This window comes from Gastrolobium bilobum, unplaced genomic scaffold, assembly GCF_033153095.1.
Source record: "Gastrolobium bilobum isolate Gb01-03AN ecotype WA unplaced genomic scaffold, APGP_CSIRO_Gbil_v1 utg32472, whole genome shotgun sequence".
Classification (NCBI taxonomy): Eukaryota; Viridiplantae; Streptophyta; class Magnoliopsida; order Fabales; family Fabaceae; genus Gastrolobium; species Gastrolobium bilobum.
The window spans coordinates 358,989-381,207 of record NW_026898916.1 but is presented as its reverse complement, the minus strand read 5'-3'; the positions used below and the strand labels follow the sequence as shown (position 1 = coordinate 381,207).

General features: G+C 33.1%; 2 protein-coding genes across 2 annotated transcripts; one reads left to right on the top strand and one right to left on the bottom strand.

Moving 5' to 3' along the window:
• The first annotated feature begins 8,609 nt into the window (after window positions 1–8,609).
• Window positions 8,610–9,816, top strand: LOC133285513 (arabinogalactan O-methyltransferase 1-like). Its single transcript, XM_061482756.1, has one exon. It carries the CDS (start codon window positions 8,713–8,715, stop codon window positions 9,571–9,573), a length of 861 nt encoding a protein of 286 aa, XP_061338740.1. The 5' UTR covers window positions 8,610–8,712; the 3' UTR covers window positions 9,574–9,816.
• A 4,042-nt stretch (window positions 9,817–13,858) lies between these two features.
• LOC133285504 (uncharacterized) lies at window positions 13,859–17,075 on the bottom strand. Its single transcript, XM_061482745.1, has 5 exons — window positions 16,799–17,075; window positions 16,584–16,687; window positions 16,278–16,391; window positions 14,313–14,396; window positions 13,859–14,130 (listed from the first exon to the last, which is right to left on the bottom strand). The coding sequence occupies exons 1-5, from the start codon at window positions 17,028–17,030 to the stop codon at window positions 14,074–14,076; spliced, it is 591 nt and encodes a 196-aa protein (XP_061338729.1). The 5' UTR covers window positions 17,031–17,075; the 3' UTR covers window positions 13,859–14,073.
• Between the last annotated feature and the right edge of the window lie 5,144 nt (window positions 17,076–22,219).

Here is a 22,219-nt window from a genome sequence, read left to right as displayed (position 1 = left end):
GGTTCACATTGCATTTATTTATGCCATCGTCTAGTACAAAAATATTTTCTTGGTCAATTTTTTATATTGGTTATTTTGGTCTTCACAACTTACCAAACATGATAAACATTCTTTAGGGGGCGTTTGGTTGAGGAGAAATTTTTATGAATAATAGGGAAATGTGATTACTAGGAAAATAGTTGGAATGTGAGTTTGGTAGAAAAATATGAAAAACGTTGTTTGATTGGATAAAATTTTGATGGGGAAATTAGGTAACTTTTATAAAGTCTATGTTTGGGTGTAGGTAAAATATAGATGGGAAAATAAGTTGCAATTACGAAAATATCCCTCTCTTTAAAAAAATTTGGTTGACCTACCCTTTACCTTTACCTGTGAACAGCCTTATGAATGTGCCTTGGATATTTGCCAATGCCCATATCAAACCACACCAACGTATAAATTTTATAAATTTTTGATTTTTGCATTTTAGTTATGTGCATACATGATTTTAATGCAGTAAACTTATCAATGTTGCTGTGCCTGGCACTATAGATGAGCGAGCCATCAATACAAGATTTTCTTACTCTTCAGAAAATACTTTGGCTTAGCAGCGTTACATATGTTTAGTTCTGGATCTGATTCTTTTCAAGTGCTCTAGTTATTAAGGAAATCTAATTAGCTTAATTCTCTTGGTCATGCAACTTAACCATTTTGAAGGTATTATTCCATGTGCTCATCATGAACTCATTTTCCCCATTTTTTTAATCCCTTTCACAGGATGTTCGCATCAGTTATTAGGAGTTTATAGACATGATGAAAACTGGAATTTATAGGAGAAAAGCATGTAGGCAGTACGAAAGATCTCCTTCAACTATATTGTGTTTGATTCATGTCCCATGTATCATGTACAAAGTTATTCGTATATGGATTCATCATAATGCAGCATCGTATACAAAAGGGGTCATATTTTATAATCCTATTTTTTTAGACCCTTTGCAATACATAGACCCAACATCTTAATTCCACCATTTCATTGGTGTCCCTTACAAGTGCATGACATGTGAGATACATATGCTAAGCTCAACATTATCATAAATTTCAGAAACAAGTTAATAAAGATCAGTCTATTAATCTGTGAACATCAGTCTTCACAAGTTCTTGGATAATGTAATCTGTGAGGATGATGGGAGTTTAATAGCCCAGGAGTTCACACTAAGAACACACAGCAATTTAAAGGATGATAAGAGTAGAAGACAGTCAGCATGTACGGGTAGTATTGTACTTGATCAATCTACTATTGTATGTAGGAAACACCAATTGACTGTTGGGGCATTTGTAATAAGGATTCATATAATCACTCAAGACATGTTCAGTCAACTCTTAACAATGATGCTACTGTAAATGTTCGAATTCGTGATAGCATCAATATTGCCTTAAACATAAAAAACACGATGAACACTTGACATAAAAAAAGACCATCTCAGAAGCTGATAGATATATAGTCCATAACTTGTCGTATGGTTAGTGATAAGTATCACTACATATTTCACTTCTATGCAGAAATAATATATAGAAAATATGTCTGTACAGAGTTTTTCAATGACATTTAACATTACAGTAATGATAAACCTTGTCTCAAGACCAAATTCATTGGTATAAAAATACACTTTACAGAATAAATAACACGATGAATGTGGTGGTGTATTACGAGGGACTAATCACCGATATTGTCTGACATCCAATAAGTTCCTGTGACAGAGTAATCGTACGAATCATGACCATAGTAGCAAAAAAATTACTGCATTACAATTATCTTACAAATATAACAGCACATATAGAACCATAAAATTGTTTATGTTGATCTCAACCAAAACATATATTCATAATGGATCAAGAATTTTCATAGATCAGAAAAAATACCCAATGCTAGTAAACATAAGTTACACATGGAAAGAACATAGAACTTACAATGAAACCATGAGTGTCCCATTCATCCACATTCATGTGTTCAACATATTTTCTGACTTTCAAAGGGTGTACAACATTCAAGGAAAGATAATATACACTAAGCCATCAACAGTGTATGGAATATGCATCATTCACAGACATAACAGATTACCACACCAAAAAAATCATTATAAACAGGATCTTGACATACAAAAAATCATTTATCAGATTCAATACTTTTATTTGAGTCTACTACAGCCATGTGTGTACTATTCACATCATGGTATATCCCGAAAAGGAAAAACGCACGCGTATACGCAAGAATTAACATTTTATGATCAATTCAAAATTGTGGTAATCACTATTATTATATTGTGTTGTTTGATATGTAGCAGCACAGTGTCCTCTAAGAAATCAAGAGTACACAACAAACTCAAGGGGATTCACTTTCAAAACTTATCCGTCAGCGTTGCTTCTCTCCACGACAATCTGCTCCAACGATGATACGAAATAGAGGCTCAGATCCGAAGGTCAAATCTCAAGGTCAGGTTTGAAGAAACTTTTTTTACCTACATGCAATTTCTGAAATTAAAATCTAACACCATGGGTAAAGGAAAAACGAAATCTTTGTGTGAAAAAAACCCTCAACACAGACGAAATAAAAAGATTTTCCTTACCTCACCTTTCAGAGTAACCAACCTTCATGCTCAGTGATGGTTTCGTTTGGGTTTCAAAGCAGACACAGGAACATTGTGTTATTTGGCACATCCGATTCCACTTGCCTTGCATGTTCGTGTGTGCAACTATGGACAATGGAAACTGAGCTGTATTAAGTCTGCAAAAAAGATTTCGCAGTAGATTTTCACTTTCGCGCAAAAGTTGAGGGTATGTTCGTCATGTAATTATTCATCCATTTCTCCATTTAGGTAGACAACGCTGAATACCACATCTGAATTGGGAATCTCTGGCCGTCTATTTGGATTCAATTACTATGCAAAGTGGAACGTTGGGGTACTGATTTCGATAGACAAATTTTTAAAACTCTTCAACCAAACAAGGTCAATGAAGAATCACAGTTATCAGATGGCTCTTTCACCGATTGAGGTTTTTTGTGATTTTCATTTATCAATTTGGTATTTGGTTCAAGGTATTTACGAATTGGGGTCATTTAGTGACGCGAGGGGGACCCAGCGTCACTGAGTGCCGCTACCATCCCCTCACGTCACTCTCACTTTTTTTTTTTTTTTTACTTTTTCCTATTGAGTTCCGCCCCCCTCCCCTGGGGCACTCACAGAATTGTGCCAAGTGGCACAATCTGGTTACTTATATTACCGTAAAACTTCGGAAAGCCATAACTTTTGACTCGGGTATCCAAATTAGATGATTTTTTTTTTGATTTCACATAATTTTTCGAGATCTACGCAATGACATCTCAATTGACATATTTTATCTCTCACAAACATAATTCAAATCTGTAAAAAAGTGTAATTAGTGTTGCAAATTTGAACTATATTAATAGAAGATAAAATATGTCAAATGAGATGTCATTGCGTAGATCTCGAAAAGTCATATGAAATCAAAAAAAAAATCATCTAATTTGGATAGCCGAATCAAAAGTTATGGCTTTCCGAAGTTTTACGGTAATAGGAGTAACCAGATTGTGCCACTTGGCACAATTCTGTGAGTGCCCCAGGGGAGGGGGGGCGTCACTCAATAGAAAAAAGTAAAATAAAAATAAAAAAGTGAGAGTGACGCGAGGGGATGATAGCGGCACTCAGTGTCGTTGGGTCCCCCTCGCGTCACTAAATGACCCCCATTCGTAAATAGCTTTAACCCAATACCAAATTGATAAATTAAAGAAATAAACACCCCTAGTGGGTGAAAGAGCCGTTATCAGATGCCTATCTATCTCCTCAGAATACTCCTACCAAACGCCCCCTTACTTACATCACTTTCCCATGATTTCCAACAGAAGCTACATACCTAGGGGCTATTTGATAGGGTGGCAAAAAAAAATTGGCAAGGAAAATAGGGTAGGACAAATAATATGGCAATGTTTGGTAGGAGGATTAGGAAAAAAATGGATGGGAAAAAAACCTCACTATGTATCTCTTTTAAACATGAGATGCTTGGGAAATTTTGCCACCCATGGAGTGGTTACTTTTTTTTCCTTTTCCGTGGCAAATAAATGACGATTTGATGTGATGAAAATGCCCTAAAGTCGATTTATCAAACCTCACCTATTGAGCCTAGACGAACACAGTTGAAGCACAAGGGATAGACTAACACAGTTGAAGCACAAGGGATAGCAGAGAAAGATATCAACGTGAAGAGAGAGAGAGACACGCAAGATAACATTTTGTATGAGAATCAAATTCAATTTTCAAATTTGAGGGTTATTTTGTAATTTTGCTACACTTTTCCATCAAAATTTTACAATCGTCCAAACATAATATCAGTAAAATTCACTTAACTTTCCCGGTAAAAAAAATTTCTAACTTTTTTTTAGAAAAATATTTGTTCCTGGTAAAAAAAAAACTTCTTCTGTACCAAACACCCCCTTAAGCATTTAAATTTGTCCTTGCACATAATTTAACAAATAAAAATAATATTTATTATTTATTTTTAAAGTAGAATTTAAGATGTGTATCATCCTTTACCCAAAAAGAAAAAGACGTATATCAGTGGCGGACTTGTGTATGTTTTAGTACAAATTTTTTGAAGAAAAAAATAAAATAAAATATATTTTGGGTCATCAACAAAAATTACAGGATCTAATTTAATCTCTTAAAAAAAGTTGACTCGTGATCACTTTAAATTCCAAAATAGACCCATATTAGTCCTTTTGAGGAATTAATGTGAGCCTTTTTGAATTTCAGAGGACCATAATTTTGATTATCTGGGTCTATTTTTAAATTCTGAGGGATCACGAGTAGACTTTTTTCCCTAAGAGATTAGATTGAAGCCCGTAATATTGTTGAGGACCCAAAATGTTCAATTGTAACAGTTTAATTGACTATTGATTATTTTTTTTATATTAAGTTAAAGTTTTTTTTTTATATATTTTTTTGTATTTTAATATATTTAAAATTTTCTTTAAATTTTTTTCTTTATTATTTTATTCTAAGTGTGCAGACATTAAATTTTTTTTCTAAATCCGCTATTGCTCATATAGTAAAAAAGTAAAATTGTTTACCAAAAAAAAAAATATATCATCAAAACTTCAGCAACCTAAGCATAGGAACTCCACAGGAATCGTGTCCGGGAAAAGCACGGCCAGCTTGGACCTATTATGGCCCAAAATAAGATGGTAGCTTCTTTTGTGTGTGTGTTTTTTTTTTTCTTTCTAAAAAATGAAAAAAAATAATCTTTTATTTGAATGAAGAAAAGTGTAGAAGGTAAAAAAACAAAAAAAGAAAAGAAAAGAAAAAAAGTCAGAGCAAGATCTTGACTTCTCAAACCTCTTATGGTTACAAAATTTCAAAACCATTCTTTTTTAAGAAAAAAATAATGTTTCAACATCCAGTCTAAACATAACTTAAAATTCCAGGAGTATAAGAATGAAGCAAGAATAGGAAAAAAAAGAAAAAGAAAAAGAAAAAAGGAAAAGGGAAATATCAAGTTCTTTTTGCATTTGCCCTGCTGAAGGTATTTCAAAATGCAAAGACTGGAAAGCTCCCAAAAAGTAGATGCGGCTGAGATCTTTCATTTCCGAAGCTGAAATTTATTGCTCCATCAACGGAATTTAGGGAATAAGCTATACCTTCTTATAATGTATCAGGCATTTGCACCCAAAAACCAAAGCGTATTTTTAGATATCATATTAGCCTATTATTGCAATTGCATCCTGGCACAATATAGCTTTATCTCGACGCCATGGGTCCCAAGAAAAGAAAATAAAAGTCCTCTTGATTGAAGTTCCAATTCTTATGTGATAGTTTTCTTAATAAGTGTGTAGTCTAGGGTTATGTTTATCTCATTTTACATAAGATAAATAATTTTTCTTCACACACAAAAAAGGGTTGGTCCTACCATTTTTTTTTTCTCCTCTTACCTGTGAGTCTCACTTATAATTTTATTTTTATAATATGAGATAATTATTTTCCTACAACATAAATTTTTTTTTCCAAGTATGTATTGTGTATATAATATTGAAAAAAAAGTTCATTGCTTGAGCTGTTGAAAACATGCAATCCATTCTTCCAGTCTACAACTTCTCATGGGCCCATAAGAACATCTATTAATTTTGGATTTGAAAATTCGGGAGTATATATCGCACTAAAACATTGACCTTTGAATATTTAATTATGTAGATTCAGTACTCCAGTTGAACCCTATTTCTCGACCAAGTCACTATCCACCAAGTGTTTGGTTCGGGGAAAAAAAAAATTATTAGAGGAATATAATTAATAGGGATTTAGTTGCAAAGTGAGTTTGGTAGGAAAATGTAAAAAAAGTTGTTTGGTTGATCCAAATATTACCAGGGAAATTTATTTAAATATGCAAAATCTATGTTCGGGAGAAACTTTGCACCTGTTTTTTCACTTCTCCAATTATCTCAAAATACCACATCACAAGTGGTATACTGTAACAGTGAATTTCATCCAAAAATCAACACAAAAGTCATTTTTCCATCTATCTTATTTGCCTGGTATTTTTTGAAAAAACCTGAACCAAACGTGGTATTTTTCAATATCCACTTACACTTTCCCATCAATCTCAAAATAAACCTTCAACCAAACACTACCTAACTCAAAATGATTAATCTTCGATCTCAAAATATTTATTATTTATTCATTATATTAAAAGCTTATTTTGAAGAGATAGGATATTGTAACAATCAATTAGTGTTATTATCAATGTTACTACCAATCAATTTCACCGTTAGATCAATTATGTTGATCAAACGATTATATTTATTTCCATCTTTATATGCTTATGATTTTCTATATTTAATACTTTATATTCATAACCATATAAAGATGAAAATAAATATAATCGTTGGATCAACATAATGAAAATAAAAGCAACCATTGAATCAACATAATTAATCTAATAGTGAAATTTATTGATAATAATACTAATTGATTGTTACAATATCCTTGGCTTTTTGACCCTTATAACCCTTTACTAATAATTAATTACCAAATTGACCTTCATTATAAACTATTTCAAAAATTTAACCCCCTCAAAAAACAAAACACCAATCTGCTCTTGTTTGACCGTTGACCACCAAGCCTACCCGGGTACACCCCTCCCTACCCGGGTACAAACCCGGGTAGGGAGGGGTGTACCCGGGTATTGTTCTTGATTTTTTGAATTATTTACCCGGGTAAAGATGAGTGTACCCGGGTAAATCTTCTTCTTATTAACCCACAATGATTCAAACACGTATTGTGCCAATGCCTGCGGTTCCTCGAAAGCATTTCTAGATAAGTTAATTAGGTAGATGCTTAGTAAAAAAAAAAAAAGTAAAGAAATGAACACTAACGCTGTTCATGGAAACCATAAAGAACGAGAAACGAACAACGTGTGGCAAGTAATTAAGTAATGAATCACTAATCACTAAAATAAAGAACATTTACCCGGGTACACTCATCCCTACCCGGGTACATAATTCAAGCAATCAAGAACAATACCCGGGTACACTCCTCCCTACCCGGGTATACAAAAAATTTCAAAAAATACCCGGGTAGGGAGGGGTGTACCCGGGTAGGCTTAGTGGTCAACGGTCAAACATGGACAGATTGGTGTTATGTTTTTGAGGGGGGTTAAATTTTTGAAATAGTTTATAATAAAGGTCAATTTAGTAATTATTTATTAGTAAAGGGTTATAAGGGTCAAAAAGCCCAATATCCTTTCCTCATTCTGAATATGATTTCTTTACAAGGAAAATAGCATCTTCTGTGAAAAAAAGTTAATAGACTCATAAGTAATTAAATCAAAATTTGACATATATAATTACACAAATCATAATCAAAATACACTTATATTTAAAAATATATCTATGCATATCGTTATTAAAATATCCGCCGGCAAAAAACATTTTATCAAATATGACGACTTTGTATATCCGATTCCGATTCAAATACGATTTCCATTATCATTTGCAAACCCATTTTATTTTGTCTTAAGCCCATTTTATTTTTCAAATACCAACAGCTTTAAAGGATCTCGAGTAAATATCATTTTCAGTCCTCAGCAAATTTTATGATACTCACTTTAGTTCCTAGCAAATAAAAGGCTATTTGTGGTCCTTAAAAAATTTAAAGTGACCTCATTTTACTCCTTTTAAAGGACTAATGTAGATCTTTTTTAAATTTATGAAGGCCCATAATTTCAACTAAACGAGTCTATTTTGAATTTTTTACCTTTTTATTTGCTAGAAACTAAAACGAGCATCGTAAAATTTAATTGCCGAGCAAAATGGATATTTACTCAAATATCTCTCTATGTTCCCCTTCACTTCTTTTTTTGTCCTTCAAATCTCACTAAATATTTTTTTTTTGGATATTAAATCTCACTAAATATTGGTTGCGCTGCCAATTCTCACATTCTTATACATCATTTGACAAAATCAAACCACCTTCGACACCTTCCCTTAAAACCCAAGATTCCCTCTTGCTTATTAGAAATTTTTCAGTCTTGCATGTTACATGGTACATAACATTGCTATTGCCTATTACTATATATTATTATTAATCTATCTCTTTCCGTTACACAGAGACACACAAATCTTATTATATATTGATGCAACACATATAGGAAAGAGGTAAAAGTAGCAAAATGAAGAACCGGTATTCATTGCCGGAGAGACGGTGGTTCCTGGGGTTGGTCATAGTAGGGTTGATAGGAGCGGCGCTGATCATAGCCACCGTGACCCGAAACTCCGACAGCTCGTTGCCGTGTTCATTTTCGTTTGGGATCCGAACCCGAACCCGAATGGATGAGGATTATAACCCGACATCGATTCAGTTGAGGGCAATACTCCACTACGCCACGTCGCGCGTGGTCCCACAACAATCGGTGTCGGAGATCAAGATAAGCTTGGATGTGCTGAAATCACTGGGTCGTCCTTCCAAGTTTCTCGTCTTCGGACTCGGCCACGACTCGCTCATGTGGGCATCGTTCAACCCAGGTGGCACCACGCTATTCCTCGAGGAGGACCCTAAGTGGGTCCAAACCATTCTCAAGGACGCGCCTAGCCTACGCGCCCACACCGTACGGTACAGGACACAGCTTCGCGAGGCCAACGCGCTCCTCTCCTCGTACCGCTCCGAACCCGCGTGCTCGCCGTCGAAGGCTTACCTGCGAGGCAACGAAGCGTGCAAGCTGGCGCTACAGAATCTACCGGACGAGGTTTACGAGACGGAGTGGGACATGATAATGATCGACGCGCCCAAAGGGTATTTCGCGGAGGCTCCGGGGAGAATGGCCGCCGTGTTCTCCGCCGCCGTCATGGCGAGGAACAGGAAGGGATCGGGTGTGACGCACGTGTTCTTGCACGATGTGGATCGGAAGGTGGAGAAGGTTTACGCTGAGGAGTTTCTTTGTAAGAAGAACTTGGTTAAAGGTGTTGGAAGGCTTTGGCACTTCGAGATACCACCCTCCTCTAACAATGCCACCAACGGTGATCGTTTCTGCTAGATTCATTACAACACTCACAGTCACAATTACTATTCATCAATTTTGTATTTGCCTTTTTTTTTTTTTTTTTCCTTCTTCTTTTTTTATGATAGAACAACGGATTTATGATTTTTTATTACAACATTATGTTTTCTTATTGTACTTTTTTTTTTTTTTTGTTATTGAAAAATATGGGGACAGAAAGAATCACCGGCTCATGGGATTGCAGGTGCTGCCATGGCCACTGCATGCACCCTTTGCCGACAGGGAAATAAATATTTTCTTTTTATTGGGAAGCTACGAAGGTTCCTTCTTAGAGCTTACTCAAATGAATTGATGAGTGTGGTGTTATGGTGAGTGATAAATGAATTTTTTTTCTAAGTGGTAATTGTGATGGGAGTGCTATATGAAAAAATGTTGATGCGATTAAAAATGGTCATGTGATCATATTATTTGATTACAATCATTCATTCATGATGAAATAAGAAAAAAAAAATATATAATTTATAAATGAGTAACTATAATAAAATAACATGATCACTTTTTTTTTTTGATAACAACATGATCACTTTTTCACATACGAAAGAACTGGTACGGAGCACGCAAAAATTTCCGCACTCCCAATTGTTATTCATATTTAAATGATGAGTAGATCATGCAAGTTGCAACCGTTTCACAATACATTGCTATTCATATTTATTTATTTATTTTTAAATTTTGAAACAAAAGTAGATATTTTATATTTTCACCTCATTTGGAACGGGTTGTCTAACAAATTTCATGTTATTCTGTATAGTTTTAACTTATATTAATTAAAAATAATTGTTTATATTAATAACTATTTTAAAAGATAAATTTATTTTAATAATGTGAAAAAAATTACTCAAATAAATCCATACTGTAAACCATAAAGAAACTGAAACTATACCAAACAAAATATAAAACTTGACGAAGTTATGATTAAATAGAGATTTTTTTTTTGTCCTTTATTGGGTGAATAATATAGAATTGGTTATGGGAGCAATGCATAGGAAAATGATACTCTGTCACCTTACCCTCTGGTTGGTTTTGGTAATTGTCTTCTATCTTAGTGTTAGACAAGTGTCATCGGCAAATACACCCGACTGTTTAATTTGACCACGGGGTATGAGTGGCTATGTTAGAAAGGTCCAACCCTAAAACTCCACCAAGAAAATCATCGAATGTATTAAAAAAATAAAAAGAAAAAGAAAAAGAAAAAGAAAAAAAGAAAATCATCAAAGATATAACCATCCGTTGTTTTTAATTAGTTTTGGGATCAGGTACCAAATTTCGTTCAATTTTTTTTATAACTTCATTTTTTTGTGGTTATTCTATTATAATAAGTAGCTATTAGATAATCAAAATATGCACCACCAAAATAAAATATGATAAATACAATTACAGTTAATGATAATTCTCAATTTTTTTTATGTGTTTGGTGTTTGTCATCTTAAATGACATAAGTTATGTCATTTATGTCATTTTAAGAGAGATAGACACAAAGAATGAAAATCACAGGGAGAAAGTGGATGTTTTTTTTAATTTAAATTTTAAATAAAAAATATTATTTTATTTCTATCTCTCTCTTAAAATGACATAACTTCGTATCATTTAAAATGACAAACATTTTTCTCTATTTTTATATATATAAAATACGAAAAAAGTATTTGTCATTTTAAATGATATAACTTTGTGTCATTTTTAATGAAATTACATCATTTTTTTGTGTTTTTGCATTCTCTTTCCTCCACCTTCTTTTTTTTCTAATTTTATAAAAATAAAAATGTAAAAAATATCAAAATCACGTAGTTTCGTTAAAAATGACACAAAGTTATGTCATTTAAAACGACAAACACTTCATCCAAATAATAATTCTTCACATTATTCTATTAATATATAATGTAATCTTATAAGCATAAAATATTTTGTATTTCAATTTGGATATGCGTTTTGATTATCTAACATTTCCTCTTATTCTTACCAAAAATTAAAAATAACAACACATTTAATTTTCTGTTAGAAACTTAGAACTTTCACAGCAATAAAAAAAAAGAAAAAGAAAAAAAAGGTTGAATTTAGTAGCGAGGACGCAAGCCAAGAAGACCTTCGCACTCCACTTATAACAAAAGATATATCTACGACATCACTAAAAAGAAAAAAGAAAAAAAGGCCATAAATGGTACAGGGGATGACGATCCTTTGAACCGCAGAGACATCCCAACCCTCAAAACATTTTATTTTATGATAAAAGATAATAATTTTTTTTCTTCATAAATGTGGATTATTAAATGAAGAATTGAAATTCTTGCAATTGTTTTTAGAAAAGGTTCTATTTCTCTCATGTTATTGGAGATAAATATCACATATCATAGACACATGATATGATGTGAACCATCACCCATTAAAAAGAAAAAGAAAAAGAAAAAAAATTGTGCCACAACTTTTGATGTGAGAGTGGCATACTGGTATGAGATAATTATCTCATATAAAATGAGACAATAATTTTTCTTTTAAAAATATGGTAAATCCTCATCCTAGTACCTGTTGTACCGATATAATACGGGATATGGAATAACACGACATGATATTCTGACATATTAATTCTAAAAAATACTAAATTTTAATATATTAAGACATGCTTTGATATTAAATAATATTTTTAATTTATGTAATGTATATTATATTTAATATTTAATAATTTAACAAAAAAATAAAGCTAAATTTATAATACAATAAATTTTGCAAAGAAATATAACATATCCCAAATATTTATATTAAACTCAATAAAATAATAATCGTAATTCAATAAATTTAATAGTTGAAACAAAAAATGCAACATTTAAATTCATTTTTGAATCTCTGTAATACACGTTGAAGTGTCAGAAAGTTTAAAAATATGAAATATTATTAGACACGACATGTTAATTTTTTTGAAATACCAATGCATCGTATATAATAAATACTTCCCAAGTTTCAAAAGTGAATAAATAATTTTTAAACGGGTATTAATCAGTTAAAAGAAGTGCGGAGTACCTTTGATGGATGTGACTTGGAATGTTTGATAAAGACAATATGATTGGGAAAAAAGTGACAATTTTTAAAATTTTAGCTGAAACCAAAATTCATTACCGGTTTCATTTGCTTTCCTTCCATTTAAAAAATGATAACTCAAACCAAGATCAAACAGAAATTATACAGTTTGGGTGCTATTTGATTTCTCAACCTAGAATAGGACTTTTAAAAAAGAAAAGGAAATGGAAAAAAGAGACAAAATGTAAGAAGAGATATTTTGCTGGTTAAAGATGCCAATCGTGGCAGAAGAGTAAGGTATGGTTGAAAGTTGGAACACACCCGTCACGATTCTCCTCCTCTCATCCACTTCAACTTTATACTCGGAAATGATTTTTATTTTCGGGTCAGAAACAGAAAAGATAGCTTACCGAAAACTTGGAAAGAGAGATTGTTTTTCTCAAATAGCTACCCGTTCAAGGAAAAAAATTTCAGTAGTCATGTAATATATACTCTTCTGATATGTGAACTCATGTGCTATTATAAATAAAGTAAATAAATCCACTAGGATTAGCCTAGTGGTGGGGTGTGTGAGTTAGGTATATGTAGTGTAAGGGTGTGTGTTTAATTCCCATATAATGTAAAAAGATAAATAAAGTAAATAATATAAACATAATTAGGTGAGTCATGTGTTTCTAATCTTAATGACTGTAATGACAACTCCAGTAAGTCAAGAATGATGAAAGTTTAGTCCAGTTTAAGACATAACGGTTTACGTTCATTAAATAGTAAAGATTCTTGTCAACATATAAAAAAAATGAAATTAATATATGGCAGTCTGAGGAAATTGCTCCATCCTAACCGCTCTATTAGCTGATTATCATATTAAGAGATTAAGAGACAGGGTGGAGGCAGCGCACACCAGCACACACATGTATCTACGCTATGAAATATAAGAGATGTTTTTACGACTGTACTTCTCCAATTGTTTTAATACACTCAACGAGTGAAAGATTAAAAAACTAGACCATGGTAATTAAAATCTCAATTTAAATCTGTGCTTTTATGACTTTTTTTAATCAAAATGATTTCATCAAAATTCCAAACACTTTTACACTTTTACGATTTTTTTATATTAAGATTTTACGTTTTATGATTTTTTATCGACTTTCTGATTTTAGGTAAGATCCCAATTTTAGCTACCATGAACTAGACTAATCTGCAATCAAGGTACCAAACCGGACATCTACCACTAACCACATTCAAGTACTTTCCCTAGAAAATAATGTCTATATTATTTTTTATAACTAATGGTAACATATCATGCTTACATATTCATAAAATACAGAAGAGATCTAATTTAAACCATTATTACATCTGATGACAATGATATCAGGGACTAATCAAAGAACAAAATCAGCCTAACTACTCGAAAGCAGGCATGGTTATACATCCCTTGGAAACACTGCATTCTATACAAAATCTAACAGACTACAAAAAATATTTCATCCGGTCATCCCTCCTCATGGCATTATATACAGCTTGGACCTGAAAAATACAACAAAATTCCATATCAAGGAATATTAACCCAAGATCATTTGCATGGGGACACAATCTACTATCTAACAGATGGAATCTCAAGTTCTTTTATGAATAAATACATGTTTAACAATAACAAGGTAGAAAGATTTAACCTAATAGAGAAAAAGAAGGGAAGAAGACAGAAAAACCTGTTCACTGGAAACAACTTGGATAGGCCCAATGTTTACGGACACATATTTGCCCCGAGCTGATAACTTCTGCTTCACACGTCCCTGTAACAAATATGTTAAATTTTTTGAAAGATGAACATCAACCACCAAATAAAAGTGTAGATGTAAAATATTAATGAGTAAATCAGGCAATATTCTACACTCTTCCTGCAGCAAACTCTTGAAGGCAATCACAGCCTGAAGGAAAAAATAAATTATACTTCAAAAAACAAATTCAATTAAAGCTCACTACATACTTTATGAGAACAATAACTGGCTAGTAATGAACTCAGAGTCGGTCCGTTTTGCAAGTCCTTACTTATGATGGACTACTTCACTAGTCCTCATAGTGTTCATGTTCTTTTAAGGAGCGATCAAATTCATTGCAAGCGTTTGTCACCGACAAGGGCACTATCATCAATTTTAATTTTTAACTATCATCACTATATATTTTATGTGATCAATAACTGGTTGGTAATAAATTCAGAGTAGGTCTGTTTTGCAAGTCCTTTCTTATGATGGACTACTTCACTAGTTCTCATATCTGCACCGCATTACTATAGTAGGTATTTTGCATAAAGCAGTGGTAAAAAAGCATCCTACCGTTGGTCATCCAGTCCCAAATTCTCAATCATCTTGAGTGAAACAAAACTCAAATACAATTAAAGGCTAGCCTAAAGTTTGCTTATTTTGGGACAGTAATTCATCAATTACCATAAAAAGATTAGAGAATAAAAGTAATTTTTAGATCCAGTCACAAGAAAACAAGCAAATCTGTCCAACCTTTGGGCTGATGCTGACTTCTAGGTTTATGCTTCAGCTCAAGAAGTCTCTCTGAATGTGTGTGAATGTATGCGCATGTTGTGCGCGCATGTAAGAGATAGGAGCAAGATACTTTTCAGGAGTATACGCGGATGATAATTATTAAGTTTGAGCCACACCTATCCGATATAAGCATAACTGAACTCTCTGAAAAATGTATATACTTTCCTTCCCTTTGAGCAACTTGCAGAAGAGATTTTACGGACCATTCACAGCTCATATTGGCAACTAAGAGCACATGCTTAAAAGTCTTTTCAATATGTTAAACCTTGTGATCAAAGTCCATCATAATGCAGGGTCATGTGTAGTTCCTTTGTCCTAATTTAAGCATGACCCTTCATAAGGTCCTCTATTTACAGATAGATTTCAAGCTTCTTACTTCAATGACAAAATCTAAAATAAGTTGTTTAGCAGCACGATAATAGTTAAGAATTATTATAACTATTGTTAACAGCTCAGCAAACTCACAAGCCAGACCTATTTAGTTGATAGATGTTCACGGGCAATCTTAGAACCAAAGCAACAAAACTATGAAAATCAAAAGTTGCAACCGCCCACACTGGACTTATAAAGGTACTTGTAAAGATAGTGATCAGTTAGTTACCTAGGGTGTGATAGATGTATTATAGTGTTAATACAATGATACAGAGCTAATTCAGCAACAATTTTAAAGCACCGAGACCAACAAGAAAATGTAATTCCCCCCATCACAATCATCGCAATTAGTTGTTTTCTTTTTGGGTATTTGTTTTCTTTCATTTGACAATCAAACAGAAGGTATAGTTCCACTTCGAAATCCTATTTTTCAAGCTCAGAAAACAGTATGTTACCCACCAATGAGCATCACGTAAAGTTCAAGAAGCAGCCAAGTTACACAAGAAGTTAGATTGAAGCAACACTATACACAAAATTAACCTTACAATAATAACAACAAATAAACCATGATATATTAGATATGCACACGTTACAGGTTCAATTACCAATACCAATACAATCACCACTGGCCATATTTGTATAGTAACGAGTGTGTTGGGTAATTCTATAATCTATTGCATCAATCAGCAAATTTTTCCAATAAATAGGACCAATTTCTAAATTTGCAGTGTGTCAATATATATATACCTGAGGAATTGGCTGTTGTATTACAGATTCCACGGCAACAACCATGGCTTGCACGAAGTCCTCACCTCCTGTTCCTATTGCCGTAAACCCTCTCACTGTTGGGTATGAGTTCACCTGTGCAGCACATTATAACACACAAAACAAGTATTGTGATAAAAAGACATAAAAGTTGAAAAATATGATAAGGTGCATACATCATAAACATGATAATAAACACAAGAATTAGAAGAAGCCATTAAATGCAAACAGAAAAAAAAAAAAAAAAAACTTAAAAGGAATCAATGAGTTGAATAATGAATGAAATACCTTCTGGTCCAAAGTAAGCCATTCATTGGTAGAATCATCTGTAACAGTGCCTCCAATAACCATGTTCGTAGTTTGGCCAACCCTACCTTCTGTCTTAGACACCTCTGTAACCATTCATTAACAAATCAAAGACAGTTTTAATTTTTTTCATTTAAAGCTCGTTACATGAAAATTAAGCATAAATTTAAATTAAATTGTTGAGTAGAGAGAATAACCTGAAATGGCTTTCAACACTGCTTCTTGAGGGGGACCTTGATCGTCCTGAAACGACGTCGTTTCGTTGTAAGAACAACGTAGAGCTCCTCCTTTGGCACGGTGAAATGGGCGAGCCCTAACGGTTTTGCAGCGCGAGTTTCCTCTGTTTTTGGAATTAAAATTAAAACGAAGGGATTCGAATTGTAAAGGTTCAACAAGAATAGCGGAACGAAGCATGCTCCTGCACGCCATTTTTCTCTGACTATTCTGCTTTGCCCTGAAACAAATAAAGAAGCATGTTCATCAACCCCTGAGAACAGAGATTTTTCGATAAGGACCGAATTGAATTGTCACTAATGCCCTTGCTATAGGTGTTGTTCTAAGGATCTTTTTGACTTTTTAGCCCCAATTGAATAACTTTTTATTTCTTTTATAAAATTTCCTTTTAAAATTTTTTTTGGGTATGATATTGTTATAACAATTAGTATTACTATCGATGATACTGCCAAATAATTTTACCCTTAAATCGAATATGTTGATCTAACTATTATATTTATTTTTATTTTTGTATGGTTAAGATTTTTCATATTTAATATAAAATTATTAAATACGAAAAATCATAATCATACAAAGGTAAAAATAAATATAAAATATAAAAAATTATAACCATACAAAAATGAAAATAAATATAATTGTTGAATGAATATAATCGATCTGACGGTAAAATTGATTGACAGTAACATTAACAATAACATTAATCTTTTCAAAAAAAAAAATTAATATTAATTGATTATTATAATATTCTTCCCAAATTTTTAAAAATAGAATTTAAAATAAAAGTTAAAATATTTTTTTTAACTAAGGGTTGATTGCTTTTGAAAAAAAAAAGTAAAAATTAAAAAATAATATAATTTTTTAAAAATGTATCTTTATCGTGGTTCTATCATCGTCATTATCTCTCGTTATCCCACTATTATGGTTTTTTTTTAATAGCTAAAAGTCTCCCAACAACCAAGAGACAGAGCAGCATAGCAACTTAGCTTGGGCCAAAAAAATTTAGCCTGTATCAAACTTAAATATGGTTATTTAGCCACATTTAAAACATGATTAATTTTTGAAACAAACCTGCAAATAGCTACGTTGATTTAGCCACCTTTAAAACGTGGCTAATTTTTAAAATTAGTCCAGGCTAAGGCCCCACCCTGCCCTAATGTGGTTTTGCTGCTACTACAACAACCTATCACTTTAGAATCAAACATCTCTTGGTTTTCATCTCTTCTTCAAGGTACAATTTTGTTTAATCTCTCTGCTCATTCCACAATTGCTATTTTATAATCCTATGCTTCATGTTTGGTATTTGGTCTTCATTTTTTTTCAACCGCTTTCAAAAAAAGTTGGCCATGTTATAAAAAATAGTATTGTATGCGAATATTTAAATTTAAGGGGTCTAATCTGAATATTGTGAATAACCTACCACGAAGTGTGCAAAACAAGGTAGAGGATCTTATAAAATATGACCAACTTTGATCGACCATTAAACTCAATTTGCCATCATTTGGGTAAGCATTTCCTCTTCATAATTATATACGACGAAAGGATTCTTCTGACATAAATATGCTTGAAGTATTTGAGAATATCAACGAGTTTGAAGCAAATAACGATGATCCAAGAGAAGGTGTATTGGAATGGCTAAGTGCAGAATCAATTACATTAATGAAAGAAATAAGAGATGAAATTAGGAATGAATTATTGGAATATTTCCATGATTGCAATATTTTATTATGATTTTGAATCAATATTACTTTTCATTAGTGGTTTTGAATATTTATTATGTATCATTTAATTTTTAATTTTTTGAGTCATTATCTTTGTATATAATAATTAAATAAAAATTTGTAAAAAGTTTCTTTAATTAAATAATGTAAATGTTTGGATACCAAAAATAAATAAATAATGTAAATGTTTAAATAAATAAAAAATATTACGCCATTGTTATCATAATTACCCGCTAATGAAAACAATTAATCCCCAATAATAAAAACAACATAGGCTCCTGAGTTTGACTAATATGGTATGAAATATCATTCATGGAAAATCATACTGAATAAAACTTTTTTTTTTTTGGAAATACAATGAAAACTAAAAAAAAAAAAAAAAATCCTATACTGGACACAATCTTGGGAGACTAACTCCCCTCAAGTCATTACGAAGCAATTCCAAACAAGTTGTCCGAGGGACATCAAGCACAATCAACTGTCCATCTTGATGAGGGACATGAGTAGCAAGAAAATTGCCTTCTCTATAGGTATGACTAAGCTGAATAATCCAGTCTTTTTGAAGCATGCTACGAGCTCGGATGATTAAAGAAGAAAGAGGATGACTTACCTCACACCCTTTTCTTATAAACTCCAAAGCCACCTTGGAGTCACCCTCTACAAAGACTCTCCTAAATCCCTTATGCCAAGCCAGATCCATACCTGTCAAGAACTCCCAAATTTCCGCTGAAGTAGAAGTACCACTTCCAAGGAATTTTGTAAAGCCAGTTAACCAGTTCCCAGCAGCATCCCTTATGACTCCACCACACGCAGTCTTTTGCCCACCGTCTATGCTGGAACCATCCACATTAATTTTAACATAACCCTCAGAGGAAAAATTTCAGTGTATAAGACGTTCCTCTCTTATGAGCTCCCGATGACCAATCTTAATAAGAGTTTCATTAGCCAATTGAATGTTACCACAAGTGTAGGTAATGCGCCTTTATCCCAATTACCATAACAAGTTACAAATTGAGACGTAGACCAATGAAGCATAATAGCAGGAATAGATTGAACAGCCACAGAAACAAGTTGAGGACATCCTGGAACCCACGAGTCCATCCAAAAAGACGTATGAACCCCATCACCTAAAATGATACGAGAATTCTCTAGAGTTTGAGGCCAATACTTAACAATAGCTTTCCATAATCCAGAATCATTTGCTGAAGCCGAGATGCTTGGAATGAGCCTCTCCTCCACCTTATACTTGCTACGAAGGACCCGAACCCATAGCAAAATACGATCAGTCATGATACAGTGACCTAGCTTCGTGATAAAAGCCATATTATTCTCTTTAATTTTATGATAACCAAGCCCCCCTACATTCTTCGGCAAACAAACTGTCTCCCAAGAAACAGATGAGCTTTCCTTCGTTCAGAAGTTGATCCCCATATGAAATTCCAAGTTACACTCTCAATACGGTCACACGTACCACTAGGAATAATACAAGTTTGCATAGGATATTGAGGAATTGCAGTGAGAACTGACCTAGCCAAAGTTGATCTTCCCGCCAAAGAAAGAGTACGTTGATTCCAGGCATTCAAACGAGCTTGCATCCGATTTAAGATATAGCCAAATGTATTCTTTGTAACACGGTTATGACGAAGAGGAATACCCAAGTATATACCCAAGTCATTTGTAGGAGAGTATCCCATCAACTGGCTTAAATTCTGCACTCGGGTATGATTAACGTTTCTGGAGAAGAAGACTTTTGTTTTTTCCTTGCTAACCTTCTCACCAGAACACCTGCAAAAACAATCAAGAATCTTATTAATAATAACAGCTTGCCCTTCTGTGGCTTCTGTAAAGAGCAGAAGATCATCTGCAAAAAATAGATGAGAAAGCAGTGGTCCCCTTCTATTCAATCTGATAGGTCTCCAAATGTCCTCCTGAACTGCTACATAATCAAGTGAGCAAGTCTTTCCATGCAAAGAATGAATAGATAAGGAGACAAAGGATCTCCCTGACGAAGACCTTGATTGGGAGAAAATTATGTCGTAGTAGATCCATTCCATAATAAGTTCATTGTACACGACGAGACACAAGACATGATCAGAGAAATAATATTCTCAGGCAAACTAACATCCACAAGCGTGTCTTTCAGGAACTCCCAAGAAATCTTGTCATAAGCCTTTTATAAATCAACTTTGACAGTCATCCAATCCTTATCTCCTCTCTTTTTATTCATGGAATGGATGATTTCCTGAGCCACAATGATATCATCCGCTCCTTGTTTACCCTTAATAAAACCACATTTCCTTATCTTTTTATTCATTGAGAAAGTATATTGCATTAGGAAAAAAGAAAAAAAAAATCACACTTTACCATATTTCTTTGCAACGTGAACAGTAGACCTAAAGAAGCCTCATGGATAATTGTCGGGTAACACTAATTCAATGAATAATATTGCATACTTTTTCAACCATGGTGCATTTCATGTCTTTCTCCTTTTTTTTTCCTAGTTCATGTCAAAGACATGATCAACTTAAATAAAATATAGCAATACACAACACAAGGTGTGTCTTAGTTGACAAACTAAGCTCTATCAGAGTGAAGTTCTTTGAAAACCATGAAAAGCACCTTGTGGTAAAGGCTAAGCCTAAATGTTGGCTGATTTGCACGTTTTAAGCCACCGGCCACAAATGTGCAAATCAATTAGTAATCCATAAACGTGCAAATCAATGAATAAGAATAATGCACGAGTTAGCTCGTTACAATCAAATTGTAAGGAAAAAAGAAAAAAGAAAAAAGAGAAAGAAATGAGCATGGTTACCACACTATTGTTCGTCTTGCTATGTTCAATAGTGCCATAATTTTTCACATTGAAAACCTTTTTTCAAATTGTGCTTCTGCAATCCAAACAAATAAACACAAGAAAAACATATATTTTGCACCCATCTTTACTTTCTTCTCTCAGAGAAAAGAACACTGCAACTACCAACCCTTCCTCCCCTCAGAAGTTGTTTAAGAAATTGTCCAATCTCATTCTAATTTATTTTATTTATAGTGTGGTCTTTTGTTTCATATTAGTTGTTGTAATAACTCAGTAGTAAGAGTAACTGAAATGATATGAGAAGAATTTCAAAAAGGTTGTATCCAGATCTCACTTCCCCAATCTTCTTCCCAATCTCCCTCAATCTTTTTATTGACACATTTCTCTCTCCCTTAGTAAACTTCTTTCTTCCGTAACATTAAGCTGTAAGTTTCGTTTTAGAATATGCTCGAAGAAGAATGTTCTTTTGTTTGGGTATTTTTAAAATACAATGAGATTAATTTAATCTTTTAAATAATGGTCATAATCAGCAATGCCATTCTTTCTTCCCTGTGGAAGTTGTGCCGGAGACATTGTTATCCAAAAAAGATGTTAAAGTCATTTAGAGGGAATACTGTTAAAGAAATCACTTCCACAGTGTATACAGATTCATAAAGTACATATAAGAAATTGAAATATACAATAACTCAAATTAAAGTGTACCGTACGAAAATATGTGAATGTAACAAGGAAAAATCTGAGCCCAGTCAAAGTTGTCTCCTTAAGACAATATCTCCCTCTCTATGGTGCCCAAGATTTGCAGACAACTGTCTCCCAGAATAGAACGAATTACCTCTATTCTCGTGACAGCACTT

Bases quoted from the DNA above. Each gene is read 5' to 3' on its own strand.
- LOC133285513 (XM_061482756.1), top strand. From the start codon at position 8,713: ATGAAGAACCGGTATTCATTGCCGGAGAGACGGTGGTTCCTGGGGTTG.
- LOC133285504 (XM_061482745.1), bottom strand. From the start codon at position 17,030: ATGGCGTGCAGGAGCATGCTTCGTTCCGCTATTCTTGTTGAACCTTTA. The intron at 16,688-16,798 runs GTTATTCTCTCT...GAATGGTTACAG, and splicing joins AGTGTTGAAAGCCATTTCAG to AGGTGTCTAAGACAGAAGGT. The intron at 14,397-16,277 runs GTATATATATAT...TATTTGTTACAG, and splicing joins TACAACAGCCAATTCCTCAG to GGACGTGTGAAGCAGAAGTT.